Genomic DNA, 23,120 nt, shown 5'->3' on the forward strand with positions numbered 1-23,120 from the left:
GTAGCCCTAAACGGACATGTTTGTCCTGTGGTGGGGACCATATGTGTTTTGAAATTTAGGGGTGAGCTGTTGGTTGCAATTTGTAATCTCACAACTAGATGCTGCTAAATTTACACACCACCTTTAAAAGATAAAGAACAAAAATGCCCAGCCATGCATGAAATAATAGGAAATGAATGCGGGTCATTTTAGACTCATGTTATGCATTAGAAGGGGTTTGTATAGCTTGTGCATCAAAGTGTTAAAGTAATCCAACGACTCAATCTAATGAAAATTTCAAAACGCTTTAAAATACATTTGAATTATTGCTAAATCATTTTCTTTCACAAACATGTTTCGCTTCAGAAAGTCATAAGAACAGTCTTAGTACAGTCTTACTTTAATAACTGTGTATGTCTGTTATAATGCAGTTAGTGCCACTGCCAAAATCTCATGGCTTTTTGAAGACCACACAAGTATTTTCGCTATCAGTGTCACTGCTGTGTTTTACTGATGAACTACAAGGCTTGAGCTTTAACCACCTTAAGCTGGACTATTTATTAGCGTCTCTGTCTCTGACTGGCCACTATTTCAGCTGGTAAAACTTCTCTAGGGTATAAACACTAATGCTCCTGTAAGGAGATTATTGCCTGCATGTCTTACAGGTTCAATCCCTTTCTCCTCACCGTTTGAACTGCAGCCTGCTGTTAGCACACATCTATCAAAAGGTAAGTTTAAATAAATGTATTCTGCTTTTAATATTTAATGGATTATGTCATTATAAAGATGACAGGTGTCATTCAAATCTTTTAAATTCAGGTGACTGATTAAGTTTGTTTCGGTGAGAATCCAAGTAGCACCAGTTTCTGTTTTTGGTTACGCATAAGAAAGAAAAATTATCTCACTTTAATACCTTAATTAATTATTTTACCGAGCCATTAGGCTTTGATTTCTTATAATGTATGTGCTGCAATAAAAACTCACCATCACTATATAATGCTTTATTGTGCATTCACCTAAATATTGACGCTAAAATCCTACAACATCAATGTATGATAAATAATTTCACAAGATTAAATAATGCTTGCATAATGTTGCATTTTAAATTTGACTAAATATTACATCACGTTATGTGCCTAGTGATCATTTACGAATTAAAATTTTTGTGCTATAGCAGCTGTTCTGCCTTAAAGTTGCAAACTGTCCTTTTGCGCCACCTGGCGGTAATTCAACGAGTTTCACATGTAAATGCTTTGTATTTACTGTCGCAGCGGAAAACAGGCATTCTGGGGTTTTGGTTAGAAGGGATACAGCAAACGCCGAAATCTCGCGAGATGTTGGGTTTAGGGTAAGGTTTTGGTGGTAGGATTAGGAGGAAAAAGCAGTTCTGGCTAGATGGGATACAGCTACGTCGTAAATTCCGTGAAATGTGGGGTGTAGGTTTGGGGTAGGATTAAGATTAGAACAGTGCTCATCCGGCAAGATTTCACGAGACTTTGGCGTCTGCTGTATCTCTTCTAGCCAAAACCGCATTCTGGGTGAGTCCAGTAAATGATCTGCTTCTTTGATTTTTCTCCTGAGAAATAGTCAGATTGTCTTTCAGTAGACCTTGCAATATATCAAACTTTGCCCAGACATCAAAGTGTGCTTTCAAAAGTCAGATTTCATGATTAACCATATTGATTTCTCAACTAAGTTCTCAACAAAGTGTATGTTATTTGTGTCTAGAGATGTAAGGTGAAATGTTTAATACAGAGTCTACTGAGCTATGAAATATGAACAATGCATATATTATTATTATTATTATTATTATTATTATTATTATTATTTTTAATGGCTATGAACAAATGAAAAGTTTTTAATATCATTAAATATGTATATGTTTTGACATATTTATACAAGAAATTTTATTTTATTTTATCCTTACCTGTCCTGTAGTGTAGTGCTGTAGTGTCATTTCCTGTATGCCTTTTTATGTAATTTAGTTGTATCAACACAAAAAAAGTTGAGTACATATGCTACCAACGCTCCATTTGAATTTTTGCTATAGCAAAACTGTTATTTTTGTTATTTATGGTAGGCTACTATTTAATCTGTTGACAATTTATTAAGGGAGGATTTTTTCATTATACACAGCATTTTGTTGGATTCAAATAAAATGTTTACACCACTGAGTGCTAAAAGAATAATCAATATATTTTGGTTTATTTTCTATTAATAAAAAAGATTTATTGTCGATGTGTAAATCTGCAAGATGTTTGTGCATTCAGATGGCCTCAAAGCTGAGAGACATGGACTAAAATCCACAATGATCAGATTTACTATGTGTATTTGTTTTTTTGCTTCAAATGTGTACAGGCTTGTCCTCTACATACAAGACACAAAGATGTGTGACCAGACATTTTTGGCGATCACGTTTGGTCCGTGTGATAACTGCAGTCAGAACAAACCTCTGATGAACATCTATCTGAAGAATGAGCCCATCAACTACTGCTCGCTCTGTGTGGAGCTGGTATGTCCCTACAAACCACTCATGATCCAGGATCACTTCAACAGCACAGTGCTTATTTTAAGACTTTAATCTTTCCAACTATTATTTATGTTTGCTTATGTTAAAACATTGCAAACCTTACACTATGTTAAGGTGTTGCTTAAAATGTTTTATAATACGTGGTTGGATTATTTGTTTAGAGTGTTTGTCTTAGAGATACTGGAAATGTGCCCACAATGTCATCACATAGACATCACCTGTATAAAGTGCATCTGAGAGCTCTCAAATAGTCATGACCAGACCTCTGATAACAGTACTGTCACATATACAACAACACCAACATGTAGTACATTTTAAACACAAGCATAAAATGTGGCATACAGCACATATGCGCTATGCATACTAATTGTCAAATAAACATATACAAGAGCAAATCAAAAGAAATAAAAACAATATAGAAGAATTTGATCATTATAATTATCTTTAATCAAACTGTAAAGAAATGAAAGCAAAGCAGAAAAAAAAGTTGTAGTACATATCCCTTACGAAATTAAGCATTGTTTTACTACATTTAATACAAAAAAAAAAAACAAAAAAAAACATGGTTACTGTAGTAAAACTATGGGAACTACAAAATAGCCATGGTTTTGACAATCATGGTTTTCAAAAAACATACTTAAAACATGATTAGTGTAGTAAAAAATGGTTTTGCTGATAGTAATCAATACACACACAAAACAAAACATAGTTATTACACTTTTACCACAATAAAACCATGGTAAGTGGTCAAATATCGAGCATTTTAACATGCTGTACTTTTAAATATTTTGTTTTATAATTGTTATACATCAAGTGGAACCTGACATATGTTTCCCTTGGGCCGCATTCAAAGTAAGATACAGAACAAAAATAAATGTGTGATGCTGATGGCGCTGATGTGTCACGTGACGCGCTGCAGGTGACGTCAGCGCATCATCAGCTGCGCAGGCACTGCTGTATCAGTTTTGGTTAATGATAAACTGACATTTACTTCTCCGTCCTTCATATATTTTTGTTTTATTAAAGATGGCCTGTCAGGGATTGGCGCAGGGCGAGACCGTCAACACACTGAAAGCCGAGTCTGAGACTCTTAAAGCCAAACTGGAGGAGGAGAGAGCAAAACTGCACGATGTCGAGCGTGAGTATAAACACTCAGCGCTGGATTATTACAGTGCATTACTGAGCTTCACGGCTATTAATTAAACCCGATTGTGATGCGCAAAAATTCAGCATAGGCGCGCGCCTTTACCTTACACGCGCAAAATAATTAAGTGTGCATGTATCTCTACCATGGGAATTAAATGTGTATGCCTGATGTGGACGAGTCTGTTATTCAATTATAAGGAAACAAATTTGTAATTTGCATGCTAAAGATTTAGATGTCGGTATAGGCTATATTATTATTATTTAATATATAATGTAATATTAAAGAAGGATGAAGATTACATTTATATTTAACATTCATTTTAAATAAATTAAATATTTTGTAATTAGTATAAAAACTGTAGGCTAGTATTTTTTTATGTTTACAAATCACAAATGCTGGCTACCAAATGCAAAACATAAAACATCAGCTATGTATTTAGAAATGCAAAATTTTTCTGTTGTTTATATATTGTTATATTCATTTATTAAAGCTACAATCTGTAACTTTTTGGTAGAAATAAACAAAAATCTAGCAAGTAAATGTTGTAAGCTGTATTTTTTCAAAACGGTTAGCTTATAATGATTTAGTAATTGGGCTGTACAGTTCAGATTTCTCAGCAAATCTGAATTTAGCATGTTAAGTAGGCCAATGTACAGTATAGATTTTGTTGGTATAGATCAATTGTCAATTTTATAAATTATTAATATGTTTCATATTCAGATTTGATAAATCGTCTGTGTTATACTTTGTATAATTTTAGTAACTGTGCTGTTTTATTCACAATTCAAGTACTGAAGGCTGTCTTTGGTATGTTAATGGACATTTGTCTGTCTGTAGTAAATCAGGTGGCAGAGAAGATAGAGACTCTCGGTCAGTTTGTCATGAAGACCAGGAGAACTTTGAAAGGACACGGGAATAAAGTGCTGTGTATGGACTGGTGTCGGGACAAAAGAAGAATAGTCAGCTCCTCTCAGGTAACAGGACACATGGCATTATTCTACATTCACATTTACAAAAGATCCAATATTCTGTTTTTATGGCTTTTAACCCCTTAAAGTCCCGATGTTGAGGAACATTGCATTATTTGACAGAAAACTTCATGGCTACTTAAAAAAAAGCTAAACATGTCAATTATCTTTGGAAAGCTGATATACTTTTTTAAGAAAACAGCAGGTACAATTTGTGTCTTTTTAAGGCATTTTAGCCTTAAAAATACTAAGGGGTTAAATTATTGCTTTTAACATGTTTTGCAAAATGATGTGTTGTCCTGAAGGTTTAGCAGCTGTAATGGATTCCTTTCCCACCAAAAGATTTTGATAGTAAAATTATAAATCTCTCCTATAGGATGGAAAAGTCCTTGTGTGGGATGCATACACAACCAATAAGGTAAATATATCTGCCACACGCTGTTCTGTGTGCAACATAGAGAAGTGTCTTTCTGTGCAGGGGGAATGAAGTATAATCTGCATGTTTTGCAGTTGTAATGCACTCTAATGGAAACCCAATGTATTAGCACAAAACTAATCCTGCGTAAACACACACACACACACACGGGCGCACGCACACAATCACACAACATCAGTCAGGCTTAAAATGAGTAAATCAGACTTTTGTCCTGTATTTTTGGTGTGACAGTCTGAATAACATGCATGCATACATGTAGGTTTTAATAATCATAGCACGTTTTTAATTATGAGTCTGGCAAGTGAGTAAATTATTGTTATTATGTTGTGAAATAACCAGCTTTTGTTTTGCATGTGTGATTTGTTGATGTTATAGTTGAAACATTGTTTTATAATCTTTACACTTTTCTTATGATGTTTATGTACAGTATGTGGTGTAAATAGATAAAAGTGCAGCAGTTGTGCAGTGAGCTGACCATTAGAGGGCACTAAAACCTCGCCTGTTTCTTTACACAGCTGATACATTCATCCAACCTTCAAAATACAAACAACACCTCCTTTTTAGCTGTCATAATATTACACTGTAAAAAATTAGCTGTAATTATCCAGCTGGTTCCCAGTAAATTACTGTAGAAGATAAAGAGTGAAAATGTTTTATGTTCATTTAACTTTGAACAAACTGTTGCCAGTAAATAACACACATGTAAAATCTACAGTAAGTTACTGGCAGCTAGTTGCTACACTCTAAAAAATTTGCTGTAATGTTGCAGCTGGTTGCCAGTAACTTACTGTAGAAGATAAAGTCAAAAAATGTTTTTATGTTCATTTAACTTTGAACAAAATGTTGCCAGTAAATAACATAAATGTAAAATCTACAGTAAGTTACTGGCAGCTAGTTGCCAGTAATACCCATTAATACTGTAATTTCTACAGACATTTTTTACAGTGTAGTAATACCCAGTAATACTGTAATTTCTACAGAAATATTTTAGAGTGTACAGAAACATTGTATACACATAATGTACGTCCACATGTCCTCATCAGTTTCCTTAAATGAGTTGAATTTCTTTGAATTTGTGATGTATGTGTATTGTGTAGGAACATGCGATCACTATGCCCTGCACCTGGGTGATGGCTTGTGCTTACTCTCCATCTGGCTGTGCTGTGGCTTGTGGGTAAGTCTGTGTTTCAGTGCTGTAAGAATCAAAGGTCATCATGTTTTACCATCGAAAAATTGAGCTGTAACTCCACCGTGACAATGAAATGACTGAGATAATAAAGTCCACATATAGTAAGCTAATATAAAAATAAACTTTGCTTTGCTCTTTCTCTTTCTGTCCCTTATTCTGTCAGTGGTTTGGATAATAAATGCTCGGTCTACCCCCTCTCATTGGATAAAAATGAGAATTTGGCAGCTAAGAGGAAATCTGTGGCCATGCACACCAACTATGTGTCTTCCTGCAGCTTTACTAACTCTGATATGCAGGTGAGTGTGCGTGTGTGCGTGTGTTTTGATCATATTCCGAACTAGTAAAATGGATTACAACATAATCAAATCATTTTAAATGACCTACATTAAATGACCTCATTCAGTCATAAACTATATAGGTGCAGACTGACAGGTCACATGTACTGACACATGCACTTACATAAATTCATGGCAAGTTCATTGCTCCTTCCATGTCATGTGATTGCTCTTTTTTCAGGAATGAAACCTGCAAATCATAGCTAAATGTGCTTTTGGTGCCTTTTACTTATAACATACACATGTCTTAATGCCAGAGACGGCATTATATTTTAATGTCACTCCAAAATGAAATAATGTAATTTGCTTAGTAAGCTCAGTTTTCATTCCATCCCTGATTGACAGCTGTGGTTAAATGGCTGTCGTCTGTACACATGAAACTCAAGAGCAAGTATTGTCATTATATTTAATGTTATGTGTGAGAGAAGGAAATCCCCCTCCGCCAGCTTTTATTTTCATATTTGAACTGATTATGAAACTGTTTTAACTTCATAAAACATAAATGAGCTTCATTTGTATTGACTGTTAATGTTTATTGCCACAGTCCCTTCCTACCATAAGTTAAAGGGCCACTAAAAGTATCAAGTTTGAGTCAAATATGAGTAAATTCATGTTTAATAATGTAAATGTAATGAGTATGTCTCTGACAGGGCATTAATTACGTGTCATTATACATCACACATCATATTCAAAATAACAATCACAGCAACCACTTGAACTGTAGTTCCCCGGCGGGATTTACAGTAAGATTAAAAGTCCCCAAGACATGGAAACAAACAAAAGATCCATTTGGTATTTCAAAGAAAGTATTACATTGATGAAGGCAAAACAGCCGAAATGTTTGTCTTTTTATCTGTCCTTGTATCTACTGTTAATACAATTTATTTTAGTGGGCAGACCTTTTGCATTGTTGAAATAAAGTATGACAGAAAAATGTAAAGAGGGCATACCGTCATAATACAGTTATATAAGCATAAAGTAACAAATACTCAATAACTTTTATTCATATTAATAATTGGAATGAACAATTCTTCCAATGTAAACAAAAGAATCTAGAACTAATATAGAAGTTTTATTTGATCTGCATCCTATCATTATTTGAAGAGTTTGGTTCCAAAACGCAATAAATCCATTTTGACTTATTTGGGTAAAAACGTGTTTTCTATAAGAAAGTGACAAGATGAAAACCACTACTTTCTGTTACAAACTTTTATATAACATCTATATATATGCCATAAATCTTTTGAATCAATGTATAAATGTGCATTCCTCTTTGCTATGTTTTATTCATTTAGTTGACTAGTGGTATACACTGATAAAATAAATAAACATTAATGGCATTAATCAAAACACTTACTTTGTCATATTAATAACACTGTTTTTGCTGCTGTCATCCTTGGGACGTCGTCCCTGAACTTTTTTGACGGCTGTAAAATGTTTTGGTTCTATTTGATTTTCGTTGACTTCGTGTAAAATAATGTAAAGTTTTACATAAGATCCCCTGGAGTCAATGTGTTAGCATGACAGAAGCTTGATGCTGTTGTGACTGAACAAGCAACAGTCGGCATTTTTCCATCACCCGAGTGGCTGACGTTTCTTTCCCACCACAGGTTTATCAATGCCATCAAAAGTATTATTTTGTTTTTGTTTGTTTGTTGATCACGGAGTACAAAGGAGATGAGGAAAACTTGGCAGATATTGGATTTTGGGTAAAATGAAGAATTTACTTTTTAACACTGACCTGATACAATACTGATTTTGGCTGTAACTAATTTTAAAAAAAAGGCGTTTATCGCATTTTTGAAGCAAACTCTTCATTTAAACTGAACTGTTCAAAGAATACTGTGAATTCTGCAGCAACTTGCTGGCAGCAATTGGCAAGTAAGTCACTTTACAGTAAACTTACTGTAGATTTAATCAGAGTGAAAATTCTATACTGTCATTTATATTACAGTAATAATCACAGTACTGTAATTACAAATTACTTCTGTATAATATTCATAATAAATAATAGCCTACCTTAATGTATATAGTTTCATGTGTTCATGGTTTGGATTTTATTGACTTTTTTTATTTTTTTTGTCCCTGGTTTGTAGTCCATTAAAGTTTTGTTGATTGTCTCCCCAGGTGTGTCTTGTTGTTAGCTCTGTGTGTATATAGCCCTAGTGTTATGTCTTTGGTTAGTTGTTGTTTGTGTTTGTACTTGCATGCATACAGTATCAAATGCATGGTTTCTGGTCTGTACTCCAGTGGATTATCTTGTTTTATTTTATTTTATGGATCCGCTTTTTCATATTTCCATATGTTACGTTTAGTATGTGACCTGTCTATTTTGAACGTGACAGCAGTTTAACTAAACTATACCAAAAAATGAAAGAATTAAAATTACAGCATAATTACCGTTTCCTGCTTGTGTATTTGTTGAGTGTAGTGCAAGATAAGTCAGTTTAGGGTTTTTTCTTTTCTCTCTCTCTCTCTCTCTCTCTCTCTCTCTCTCTCTCTCTCTCTCTCTACAGCGTTTTATTACAGATCCTCTTTTTTTGGTTATGTTCCTGCCAAACAGATAAGATTGATAAAAAAGATGAAGTGAAATATTTAAACCATAATGTCAAGGCCGATGATTTAATACAGCTATTTAAAGTGTAATAGGGGAAAAAATCCTCTGAAAGTGATTTCAAAGTAACTATTTAAGGGATCTTGAGGAATCACCTTTGGAAAAATAGGATAGGTAATGCCCAGAGATTAGAAAATGAGATTGTATTCATTATACATCACATCTATAACATTTTTATATATACATTTTTATTTATGAAAATAAATTATGAACAAAGGGCTTATATTGAGTATTCAGGATAGTAAGCTATGAAATAAAATATGATGAGAAATGTAACCAGTTCTACTCGCACCCGTCCTGAGCGGGTCATACAAGATTGTGCTTGTAACGTGTTTTGTCCTGCATTTCTGTTTCTTATTTTATTTTTATTTGATGCCACATATGATGTTAATAACGTATAGCATTATGCATAGCGGCAGTGGCTCAGTGGTTCATGTAGGTTGTCTACAAACCGGAAGGTTGGTGGTTCAATCCCCGGCTCAACCGGACCAAGTGTCACAGTGTCCTTGATCAAGACACCTAACCCCAACTGCTCCCGACAAGCTGAATGGCGCCTTGCATGCTGACACCGCCGTCGGTGTATGAATGTGTGAGTGAATGGGTAAATTTGAGGCAATATGTAAAGCGCTTTGGATGGCCATAGGTCTGTTAAAAAGCGCTATATAAATGCAGTCCATTTATATGTAAACCCGTAACGCTGCCTTTAGATCTGAGAGGAATAGGGGAATAGTGGGCTGAGGTTAATAACCGATACATCCAGAAGTCGGGTGATGTATTGCAGTCAGTTATTTCCCCATTGGTGGTCAGTTTGATATGCAGGTTTGTGTGTATGTTTGTTTCAGATTCTGACATCAAGTGGTGACGGCACATGTGCATTATGGGATGTTGAGAGTGGACAGCTGCTGCAGAGTTTCCATGGTCACTCAGCAGATGTTCTGTCATTGGACCTCGCACCATCTGAGACAGGAAACACCTTTGTGTCAGGGGTCAGAGTCACTTCCAGTTTACAGTACCCGACTAGACAACACTCAACATACACACACATACAGATGTTCACAATGTAGATGTGAGATACAAATACTAAATTCTGTCACTCTGATATTTTATGAAACATCCCATTAGTTTATTGTGGGGAAATCATACAGGAACTCAAATTAAATCAATCTGTTATGTTTTAATGTTGTTCTGCAGGTCTCTGAAGTGCTGTGTGTGTGTTTTAGGGTTGTGATAAGAAAGCTAATGTGTGGGATATGCGCTCAGGTCAGAACGTTCAGTCCTTTGAGACTCATGAGTCTGACATCAACAGTGTAAAGTAAGTGACTCATACTGCCACACGGGCCAATATTAAAACTTTGTAAATTTAACTTTTTTTAATAAATGTATTTGTTTCTTTGGGTGTTTATGATAATTGTGTTACAAAATTATTCAGCCTTACAAAGTTATACTTTCTCTATAACTGCAGCTGTTCCAATGTCATTTTGTTCTTTTTGCAAAAATAAAACAATATGCACCCTAAGATAAACCTCTCATGACACGTGACAATAAAACGACCAATGCAGATCTAAAGAAGATGCACAAATCACAGTATAACACTGTAAAAGTTGGATCAACTTAAAAAATGGCTTTAACACCTACAACTTTACATTGTGGAAAATTTAAGTTAAAGATGTTTAAATATTTTAGGTGATACCAAATGAAGTAATTTTTCTAAGTTGATCCAACTTTTATTTTTAACAGTGGTAAACTGTTATTTGTCCATCTTCTATCGATTTAAGTTGATCCAGTTAAAGTGAGAAAATTTAAGTTTATAAAACTTATTTTCATTAGGTGTTACCTAAGTTTTTTTAAGTAGAGCAGCTTTCACTTTTTACAGTATAGATTTTGGCATTTGATTTGAATTGCACACGTTGTTTATGTCAGCAAAGGTTAACTTAGCATTCTTACATTTTCAATTCAAGCTGTGCATTAATATATTGCAGTTTGTATAAATATTTTAGTTTCTTTAGTTAAGTGTTGTCAACCCTGATGATGTTTGCATTGTATGAGTGCCTGCATGGGGAACATCAATATTAACGTGTTTATTTTTTGCAGGTATTACCCCAGTGGTGATGCATTTGCATCTGGATCTGATGATGCTACGGTGAGTTTACTAAACACCAGTGAGTAATCTCATATAATTTTAAATAGGGTGACCATACGTGCCATTTTTCCCGGACATTTCGGGTTCGTCTTCCAGAAGTCGTATTTGTCGACCGCATACATAATAGACTAGAGGATTATTATTATCATTACAGAAAAGCAACAGTTACATTTTAAGGTAAGAATGAAACTACGATTGTATGTCTTATGTTTTTAACTGAATGGTGTATCCGGTCGACAAATACGACTTCTGGAGGACGCACCGAGGTCCTGGTCAGGACGCGTCCGGGAGGAATTGCATGTATGGTCACCCTATTTTAAAACAAAATCAATACTAAAATATTATAAAAAGAGAACAATGCTCTCTCCAAACATGATCCACAAATGATCCAATCATTAGTTTAGTCAATCAAGCAGTCAATGAACTTTTGATCTGTTGTAATCCGATTATTATCTTGATGCCCTTTTATAATGTTGATAAGTTGACAAATGTAGTTAAAAAGACATTCATGTCACTGAATATATGTGTGAGTGTCGGTGTGTTTTATTTGTCTGATGTTGATATCTCTGATTAAAGTCCACGCAACGTGTCATCCAATAATCAATGAGAATCCAGTCAAACAGTTTTTCAATTCTCCTTTGATGTGATTTCAGTGTCGCCTGTATGACTTGCGAGCTGACCGTGAGGTGGCCGTCTACTATAAAGAGAGTATCTTATTTGGAGCCACCAGCGTGGACTTTTCCCTCAGTGGTGAGATACCAGAATCAGGCCTTTATAGTTTTAAAGATTTATCATGTCAGTCAAAACCTTTCTTTCACCAAACAGAAGATTTTAGATTTACAGCATAAGTGACATGGACTATTTTTTGTTGATTTATTGATTTTAAACGAATGCTTCAAAATATAAAAAATCTGAAAAGCACTGATTGGTGCTGACTCACTGATTAAAGAAAACATTACAGGTCCTTTTCTTAAACTCTAAACTGCACAACATGTGATTATTTATGTTTTTAAATAAAGCACAGATGGTGTATGGATTGATGTCACCTATACTGTTATTACACAACACAGTTTCAAAATGAGAGGACATTCAAATATCTCAGCTGTCGCACGCACGCACGCACGCACACACAAACACACACCTTATTATTTTCAACATGTGTGGTCACTAGTAATATTATATCAAATACTGTTAAATTGCTTAAACAAACATTATAATGATATAGGTATTAACAAGGCATTTTCATACAGAAATAAATTATATGTAAAATCATAAAATTAGCAATTTTGAATTTTGTTTTAAATGTGACTTTCCATCAAAAGAATAAAATATAATTTATCAGAGAATGTAATTTGTATCAATATATAATTGAACCATCTGCTTATATTTTTCTAAAACCCCGAGAATAGTGTCTAGACATCAGAAAAATATCAATAATATCAGTCATTTTAATTATTTTTTTTGTATAATTATTTGTATATGAAAAAAGTTTGTACTTTGTAGGCATTCTGTGAATTAAAATACACAAACCAAAAGCAATAATAATACAAAGAGATGGTTCTTCAAGGAATAAAATATATTTCTTTTATTTAAAATTTTCTGAAAGCTCCACTTACCTTACTATGGAAAATAATTTGAAAAAAAAGTTGGAAAACCTAAACAGAGACTTATTGGTATTTAAGCCACTAAATATTGAAATCTTAGATTTCAGTGCGGTTAAAAACCTTGTAAAAACGATTTTTTCATGGTAAGGTTGACATTTGCATGAAATCGCTCAAATATACTATTTAAGTCATTTTATTTACAGCAATAGTTCACACAAAAATGAACTTTAAACACAGAACACAGTTAGATGTTGGCACGATTACATAGCTGCTCGTTTTCATACAATGAACAAATCTTGGTGAAAACTATTAAAAAAAGCTGAAGCCATTCGATAGCTTTCTGTGCGAAACAAACTTATTGCACTTTAGTCACTGATAATTTACCCCTCTTAAATCTCATTTGAACGTCTGTTTATTTAAAGGGGACATATCATGAAAATCTGACTTTTTCTATGTTTAAGTGCAATAGTTGGGTCCCCAATGCTTCTATTAACCTAGAAAATGTGAAAAACATCAACCCAGTTTTGGTAAACCATTCTCTGCAAGCATGTGAAAAAATAGGTCATTGAAATTTGGCTCCCCTTGTGATGTCAGAAGGGGATAATACCGCCCTTTAATCTGCACTATCCAACTACGAGAGAGAGAAAATGATTGACGGCACAATTGAGTTTCAATTTCAACAAACTACTATTATGGCAATCAGTGTTTGCATTATCAGCTCATTTGCATTTTAAAGGACACACCCTAAAACGACATATTTTTGCTTGCATCTACAAAGTGGCAATTTTAACATGCTTTAATAAATTATCTGTTGAGTATTTTGAGCTCAAACTTTACATATGTTCTCTGGGGACACCAAATATTTATTTTATATCTGCAAAAAGTCTTGTGAAACGTCCCCTTTAAAATGATTGTGATGTAAACGGTTTTCATACGTGTAAGCGGGTTGTGTTTGACGTCACTGACTTGCCGCAGTGGCTCTTTGGATGCATTATTTCTCTTTATTTAAACCTGAATGAAATTTGTAAAGAGATGTGAGAGCTGTGGTAAAGGGCAGGATTTACAGAAAATATATTAACTTAATTTTCGACTTTGAATAGATGGGAATTTGGAATATAGCAGCGTTACAATCACTGTTATGATACCTCTGTGGTGTTTTTAACTTTTCTGGGGATTTAAAGTTTAAATTACTGTTTTATCATGCAGAAAACAAATTTTTTTTTTATTTTAAATGTCTTTTGTTTTCTATGCATATTTAAATGATAACAATCTCTTTCTCTCTCTCTTTCAGGCAGGTTGTTGTTTGCGGGGTATAATGACTATACCATTAACGTTTGGGATGTTCTGAAAGGTACAAGAGTGTCGATTCTGTTTGGCCATGAAAACAGGGTCAGCACTGTGAGAGTTTCACCTGATGGTACAGCGTTCTGCTCGGGATCATGGGATAACACCCTGCGGGTGAGTGACTGCCCCAGACCCTGTGAGAATATGACCCAGTATGACCCAAATCTTTTTTATATTATAGTGAAAAGTGTATTTTAATAGATCATATATATTCATTATCAATTTAAATTGCTTTTCATTTTGATTTATTTACCTCTATGTTGTGGTTTTGGTCTTTACTGGCATCGGGGGAGTGTCAGTGGTGATAGGTGTTTTACACCGACCTATGATGTCTGAAAGTGAAAGGGACTTTACATTCTTCTCTTTATAAGCCTCAATAGAGATCGGAAAATACAACTTTCTCTCTATTCCTCTTTTGTATTTTGATTTTCTGGTTTCCAGTTGTAATTTTTCCGAGTACATGACGAATCTCATTTAATACAGATTTGTTTGTTTCTGCAGATCTGGGCTTGAGGAGTTGGTCTGTACCAGCTGTATATGACGAGATATTTCAACATGGACTTGTTATCATACAGCGCAGGGGCTGTAAAGAAACTGATCTGTATTTTACTCATCTTAGCACAAATTTATAAGCATCTTTTATCCTACTTTTTGGCTTTGAAGCTGTCACTTTATAAAACAAAAGGAACAATTTATTTTTAGTCCCTAGGCAGAATGTCTAGATCAATCAGTATATACTTAAAACACATTAAAGAGTTGCACTGGAATGTAAATGTAAAACCATCAAACCTGTAGATTTAGATCAAATGTGTTATGAAATCTGCATTTAAAAGCTAGTTGCTGCATTAATTCATATGTGCATGCTAGTTTTCTATTTATATATATACTATACTATACATTATATTTTTGCACCCACTGTATTGAGGAGAATAAAATGTTTTGTGTTAGTGTATTGAGTGAGTAGTTTGTGTGTTTTGGTGGATAACACTGTAAATTAAAGCAGATTAAGAGATCATTGGGCAGAACGTTCATACATATAGACCTACTTTGTTTGTCACAAAGTAAATGATCTAATAAATTACAGCAGACTGGTATAAAAATATATTTAAACATTTTGAAAACATTTTACAAATATATTTTAATTAAACAATTTAAAAATGAATTAATAGGGATATATCCAAGCAATTACCATTTTTTGTATATTTGTTTATATATATGAATTGTAAATGTGTAAATATAAATATTTTTATTTTAATACACACCCAATTCATAAATACATAAATAAATTACTTAATATTTACTTAATTATTTCCATACGTCACATTTTTAGTAAGAATTTAGAAAGTACATCAAAGAAACCTTTAGAAAGTCCAGTTCCAGATCAATGGAAATACGAAAGCGTTGTGACGCAATGAGGGCGTGGCCTCCGCTAAGCCATTCAAATAAGGCGGAGTGACGGAAGAGCTTTCCGCTGTTTGCGTAACCGTCGGTGGAGAGCGCAGTCTGACATCGCTGGGAGGGTGAGCCGCTTTATTATTCTCGCTTCTTAAGACCAATACACTTAAAACTACACATTAAAATAAATGTTTAATGCCATGGGAATTATACAGCAATGTGTTTTTATTTTAAGACCTGCTGTGTTGCTTCGCGTCTTTGTGTTTTGGTTCGCAATGGCGCAGCCGGCTTTGTGTTTCACGCCATTGCGCAGCACATTATACTTACTGTTTTATTACATATATATCCTTCACGTACATATACATTAACACTGCGGATACATGTGATCTAATACGGTTTCATTTGAAGCGGTTTCCGAACCACTAGCATTAAAGGCATGAAGGCCGTTTATAAACTGATCTGGATTCAGTGTCCTTGTGCAGTTCACTTCTATTGTGTTCACGTTTGTATCATCGTGACAAGTAGACATGTTACACATTTTCCATAGTCTGTAATACTGTTAATGCCGTTATTGAATTAATATAACAAAGTAAATGACGATTAAAGAAGATATTTATTGATTGATTCATATTACAATACTAACTAACTATAATTGGATCAACTAAACTAATTTTACTGTTTTTCATAAAACCAATAATTTTTTCCCCACATGAAAAATACTGTAGTATACTTCTGTAGTAAAGTAAGTTGTAGTATAACTTACTATAGTACATTACAGCAAAGCAATTATTATGTTTTGTTTATATTAACTATAGTGAATTGATAAACAGTAGTATAGTTTAATATTTACTTTATTGACTACTATGGTAAGTTTCAACAACATAATATAGCCTATCTAGCAATGTTACTACATTTTACTATGGTATATGTACTAATGATTACCACAATTTTTTTAATTATGTTTTTTTGTTGTTGTTACAATTCACATAACTTTAATAAAATGTGTTTTATTTAGATTGTTTATTATAGATTACTATAAAATGACTATATTATTTTAAAATATTTTTTATAGGCCTATTTTCCAGACTTGGTAAACACAAATGAATTTATCATTGAACATTAAAAAACATTACAGTTCAGTGTAAATTATTTTCATTGTGACTTTATTTAGAAAATGTCCTGTTGGTTGAGGGAAGAGACTTTGAAGCTGGCAGAAGATTATCTCAGATTCTGCAGTGGGAACCAACAGACGCCTCCCAGCGAGTCAGCGCAAGCCATGAGATACCTGGCCAAAGAGTTGGAGCAGCAACACAGAAACAAATTCCGGTCGCTCTCCCTGGAATTCCTGGACACCTGCGGATCCGATCCCAGCAAGTGTTTGCAGAGCGTGATGAGGGAACTGGTAGGAGATGGCAAACTTAACTGGGGAAGGGTGGTCTCCATCTTTACTTTCACTGGAGTGCTGGCCAATGAGCTTTTGTCCAGAGGAGAGAATTCGGGGTGCTCCTTGAGACTGGCCGAAACCATAGCTGACTACCTGGGAGTGGAAAAACAGGACTGGTTGCTGGAAAATGGAGGCTGGGTAAGCATGGGTGTTTACTGTAGTAGCCAGTAAGGGTTGAAAATCATGCTTGTGTTTGTGCAGTAGATGTGAAGGTCGACCTGAAAGGCAGCAGGGTAGGGAGTCTAGGGACTGCGACAGGGGAAGACCCTGTATAATTTGCAGGTTTCGGTATAAAAAACTGACAGGAGTGTTCAGCAAGGGGGGGTTTCCACACCTTCACAAGAGACATATCCACTCGGTTTCTGACTGATGTGAAACTGTGTGGGCGTTTAAAGCGTCTCGCATCAGATTTCTTGTAACCGTTCATGTGTGCTCTGTATTTATAGCTCAAGCCATTTGTGTGTTTGATCTCTTAGATTTTCTTTTACCTGTTGTGTTCTTTTAATGGGAGTAATTGAAAGGTTCATACTGCAGTGACATCCTGGTCCAGCTTTTAGTGCAGAGCGACACAAACCTTCTTGTGGCTGCTCTGTTTTTGTGAATTAGAGAGTGAGAGAAGCCAAGGAATGCTGGGAATGTTTGTGGGAATGCTGTACTGCTCTTTAAAGCACTTTTAAAACTTCTCTGCGATGTCTAGCCAAGTTTTTTTTTGTTTTGAGCTTGCGTTGAGATCCTCAGACTCTGGTGCACTGTCCTGTGGAAGTGTTATTTGTTTCCTGTCTAAATTTCCCATATAACTTCAGGATATGTTATTTTTGCTGACCGACATCAGCTGTAATGACATGTGACATGTCTGTCAACAGTACAATGAGAGGGCAGGGAAACATTTTTGGTGTATGTCACATGCCACATCGTAATGGCACCATTTCCATCATGGTAGGTAGATTAATATCTTTCTCCGGTTTAAAAATAGGGTAGTTCACCCCAAAATGGTCATCATTTAATAAGCGTTTGTGTCGTTTCAGACCAGTAAGCCTTACTTTATTACATGAGAGTTTGTCTTGAGACCGCAATGATCCACAAGTTACTTTCAGAAGTGCTCGACAATCATTCCGATTCAAAATAAGAGAGACTAATCTGTATATAATGTATCGACTCTTCACAGGAGCTCTCCCCAACACTACACGGACTGAACCGAGACCTGGTGAACTTTGTTGATTCTGATTATGCGCAGCAAACATACTGAAATCAAGAATGGTTTCTACCGGACACGTCTGACTTGATGAGCCGTTAATACTGCGGATGTGTTTACTGAAAAGGACGATACAGTGATTCTCGAGTCAGGAATAGATTTATGGAGTCACTAGTTCACTGAATTGAGAACAGTTTCTATCGGATGCGTCAGCAGAACTAAGAATCAAAGAACTGCATCCGTTAGCCAAACAGTACACATGTTGGACATCAATATGTTGCTGTGCTAATACTATAAACATTTGTGAACTGATGAGATGATTGACAGATATAAATGTATTTATTATTCCCATAAAGCATACAGTAAATATGTGTGGTACAGCTAATTATATTAAACAGCGTTTTGACTAAAATCTGTTTATGTTAGGTGCATGCAGATTATATTTTAAGTTTAAGACCATGATTTTTGTTAATAGTTTTTGAAGGTGTTTTAGTCGGACACATAAATGATGATAGATGATTTAATAGAATAACACATAAATCAATCATACACGACTTCACTTGAACATGTTTTAGTGTATTTTACCCTTCTGGATGATAGAATTAGATGTGAATGACATCATTACACGAGGACGTTAAAGAACTAGTGAATCAGTTTTTTGAACTGGTTCTTTGAAACAAACGGTCTGGAAGAACCGATTCACGAAAAAGATTCAGACTTCCCATCACTAGTTGTGTTTTAACTGAACATGCTCATTTCAGAGCAATTGATTAAATAAGCTCGCGCAACTTTCACACCTTGCAAAATGAAAGGGGCGGAGAGCAAACGCTTTAGTTTTATAAAAGAGGGTTCGTGTTATAAAAATGTTGTGCAGCACACATTACACATTAGATCAGTATGTTCTTAGTCAAGCATTGTCGTCTTAACGGAAGTTGCTAACTAATTTGTTAAGTACATAAATTACTGTAGAGCTAATAAACAATGACACCATCAGTTTCACTTTTCAATATAAATCCAATATCACTTTATTCTCAGTCGTTTTTTTTACTTCATAATATCGGCATCGGCCCAACCACTCCCCCACTCCCTGCAAATGGTCGGGCTATAGTTTTTTGAGCAATATCTTATTTTGAGATTAATTGAATAGTTCATATATGGTCAGAGCTAATTCACATATTTATATTTATTATGGTCCGAGCTGGTGCAATCGAGTGGAGGCGGAGACTTATTTACATATTCATGGGTAGGTGTAGAGTTATAGAGCTCTTTTGTGGCATGAAGAAATTATCATCACAGGAAAAACTTTTACATATGCTGTTTTGATGCTGAAATATGAATTTTAAAGAATAAAATGATCAACTTCTGATGTCATATGATAGCTTTGTCTGAGAAACAAGGTTGCTATTCAATGAAAGTTTTTCCCTTAATGCTCTCAAATCTCATTTGTCTTAATGTTGTGTGTCATATTTTATGTGAGTATACCATAGACTGTTAAAAAATATGGACGTAGTGTCCATGACGTCATCCATTGGTTTGTGAAGATCGTTTTTGAAGCTTAAAGTAGGCGTTGCTTGCCGTCGGCATCTTGGCCGCATGTCACTCGTGGATAACTGAAAATGGGTTAAGAGGCGGGACATTGGTGAAGCTGAGGTGGCTGGTTGCTGAAACCACACCCGCCTAGCTCGATTCTAGTGACAGCAATGGCTGTTCATCCGTCACTCAAGTGGCCACGCCCTTAATTATGCAGAACTTTAAAGCGTAATATAATTTAAACGGATGAGTTCCAAAAAATTCGCCCCCCCCCTCACAGTTGTCATAAAGGGCAAAGTTGGCTATACAGACCAAAAATACTTAAACATATTTTCTACTGTAAAGTTTTAACATTTTAACATTCCCTTTTGGAGCCTGCCTCTAGCTGCCAGTCGATGAATTGCAGTTTAAGTCACTTCTGTATTGGCTACATCAATAAGATTTGAGACCAAGATATCGGATATAACAAGATGTGCACTCCTATTACTACGAATAGGGGACAATGCAACTCTCAATATGGCCGCTGTGGTGACAGATGTCCCACCTGAACCAGTCCTTAATCAATAAAGACTCTGATGATTCTCTGTGGGAGGGGCTTGAGGAACAAAAGTTATGGTACTGTTGATGTCAGGTGTTATTCTTGGTGAGAAAATTGTAATTTTAGCATGCAATTTTAGAGATATCTGTCTTTTCCCATTCAAGTAGATAGGACTTTAGTCTTGCATGACTGAATAACTGCCTGGAGGCGTTGCAAACATGGCCGCCTGGTGGAGCGACTTCCCTAAAGGGACTTTATTTGACAGCTGTAACGCAAGCTACGATTTCCAGTGAATTGGCAACTAAACATTATCAAACAAAGCTTTCATGTATCTTGGTTGAGTTTACAGCAGTCGAATCCGACACTTCTGTCGAAAGGTAAATGGCCGCTTGAATTTGCATGAATGAATAGTTTGTGGGGCTTGGCTCAGTCCTTTCTTTCCCTCTGCTCTGTTTTGTCTTTCGCTTTATTTGGCAGCTGTTGAGAGCAGAGCCAAAGGCCCGTCATGCATGTAGTCTATTGTGTTGATCTGTGAGTTGTGTGGTGTATGATTATGAGCTGTGCACCTGGACCGACTCTGACCAGTAAAGCAGGTGTCTGTCTGAAGACAGCTGCTCAGACCGACTCCTCCAGACTTCTGTTTGTTAGACGGTTACAAACAGAAGTTACTTGCGCACCTGTCTGCTCTTTAGACCTGATGCCATATCTACGTGGAATTCTTAAATGTTTACTTGAACATATCAAAAGCTTGCAATTTCCGGGACTTTGGGCTTATTTATTTTTATCGATAGACAAAGTAGAGAGGAGACTGGAAATGCAATCGAGACATGAAACAGGTCAGGCTGCTCCCATGAGAGCGCCACGAAACATGTTTTGACAAGGATGCATGCATATGTTCTTGATAAATGATTAAAAATAAGGCAGTTTATCATTATAGTGTTACTGCAAGTTCTTTTCGTAATGGGTAGGAAGCTTACTACTGTAGTATTTAATAAAATGTGAAGCACATGTATTTAACGCTTTAATATCCATCCTAGCCAGCAGTCGACTCCGGGCCGGAGCTGCACTGGAGTTGCTGACTTTGGGGTGGATCCGGTGCCGATCAGGTCATGAGTCATCTGCTGTCTGGGATGGTTATTAAAGAGTTAAATGCATACAATAGTGAGCTTCCTACCCAGAGATTTAATGCAATTAAATTATGCAATATCATGCTTACTGTTAAAACATATTTTATGAAGTGTTTTATAAGAAACTAAATAAACAATAATGCATTTGTCATCAGCTGCATCATGCTGTATATGTGTGTATAAAAGCTTAAACTTGATTTCTTCTGTTTTTTTTTTCAGGAGGGTTTCTGCAGGTTTTTTCACAGCGCCAGACAGCTAAACCAAGAGTCCTCAATGAAGACAGCACTGTTCGCCGCAGCAGGAGTTGGTTTAGCCGGTTTAACGTTTCTTTTAGTCCGCTAAACAATTTAGGTTTTCTTTAACACACATAAGCATCTGACCTTTGTTTAAAAAATGGCTTTTATTGAGAAAACGATCTTTAAGTTCTCAATCGAATGTTTTCTCCACATCCACATCTGGTAATTCATGATGATTGTACATTCTGGACATGGCCTTTAGGATAAAAGATTTCAGTTTCAAGTCTTTACATATCTAACATGGTGCTTTTATTTTGTCATTTCTCTTGTCACTCGTCCCTTTGTAAATATTGTTAGTTTAGATAGTATTTTCCATAAGAGAGGAATGAAACGACAGTTTGTTAATAATGTCGAGGATTAACTTGGAAACAATACAATGTCGCTTCATGTGGCTTCTCTGATATTATGTTAACCCATTCGAGTGTGCATATATTTTATATCATCATATACCACATTATGTTCCTCATCAGACCACTGTTCGCCTTCACTTGTGGTTTACAATTGATATTTACGCTTTTGGGACGTCTCTCTTGGTTTCGTCCTAAAGGTCATTTGTTTTAAAGGTGCTACCTTGTAGCTTCTAGTATAAGAGATTTTGTGATTATTCTGCCCACTTGTAAGTGACAAGTTTACTTTGTAAATTTATTTATTTACCTTGTAAGAACAAATTATTACTATTTAGGCAATTCCCAACAATTGACAAAACATTATATTTTTGCATTGTTTTATTTATTAACTTCTTTCTTAATAAAATAATTTTACTGTAAATATCAGATCTTGTTTCCTTGTGTTGTTTATCTGGGCTTGACATACAGTGTTTTATTTTTGAGTTATGTGAATGCTGATGGTTCGGCGCCTAGTTTGCCACTTGAACAGTTTGACGCGCGTCAGAGGCAAAATCCGCTTCTTGTGGGAGGGGCAAGTGCTATGCGGTTATCCGTTTGCAAGATGGCTGATGTTGATTGTGCATTTATCAAGAGAGTTAATGGTTTGTATTTGGTAACCTTGCTATAAGGGGAAAATAGTTTAAAAAAACTGCGGAAGTGCTGCGTGTCGATAAATGTCACGTGACTCAAAAGTGAAATGTGATTTACAACTTACCATGTTGCCCAATGTCCTCACTGACACTCTTCCAAGCGAGGTCCTTTTTATTTCTGTCTCTATAGAAATAAGAACTTGTGTCGTATAGCTCCGGGTGACTGTTCACGGACAATATCAAGCGTTCCTTCATGTTGAATGAGTGACTCCGGGCCGGACTGCCGCCACAGCAGCAAGCAGGCTTCTGATCGGTTAACACGCGCCGTGAGACCTC

At 35.4% G+C, this 23,120-nt stretch overlaps 2 protein-coding genes across 2 annotated transcripts; both read left to right on the plus strand.

The window, feature by feature from the left end:
- The first annotated feature begins 552 nt into the window (after positions 1-552).
- gnb5b (guanine nucleotide binding protein (G protein), beta 5b) lies at positions 553-15,334 on the plus strand. Its single transcript, XM_055174197.2, has 13 exons — positions 553-707; positions 2,338-2,491; positions 3,536-3,647; positions 4,494-4,630; positions 5,001-5,042; positions 6,158-6,234; positions 6,413-6,545; positions 10,041-10,184; positions 10,419-10,510; positions 11,290-11,338; positions 11,992-12,088; positions 14,234-14,400; positions 14,788-15,334. Exons 2-13 carry the CDS (start codon positions 2,366-2,368, stop codon positions 14,797-14,799), a joined length of 1,188 nt encoding a protein of 395 aa, XP_055030172.2. The 5' UTR covers positions 553-707; positions 2,338-2,365; the 3' UTR covers positions 14,800-15,334.
- A 322-nt stretch (positions 15,335-15,656) lies between these two features.
- On the plus strand, positions 15,657-22,581 carry bcl2l10 (BCL2 like 10). The gene is made up of 3 exons (XM_055174198.2): positions 15,657-15,806; positions 16,853-17,263; positions 21,732-22,581. The coding sequence occupies exons 2-3, from the start codon at positions 16,856-16,858 to the stop codon at positions 21,852-21,854; spliced, it is 531 nt and encodes a 176-aa protein (XP_055030173.1). The 5' UTR covers positions 15,657-15,806; positions 16,853-16,855; the 3' UTR covers positions 21,855-22,581.
- The last annotated feature ends 539 nt before the right edge of the window (positions 22,582-23,120 follow it).

The sequence above is a fragment of the Misgurnus anguillicaudatus genome, chromosome 15 (genome assembly GCF_027580225.2).
Source record: "Misgurnus anguillicaudatus chromosome 15, ASM2758022v2, whole genome shotgun sequence".
NCBI classification, from domain to species: domain Eukaryota; kingdom Metazoa; phylum Chordata; class Actinopteri; order Cypriniformes; family Cobitidae; genus Misgurnus; species Misgurnus anguillicaudatus.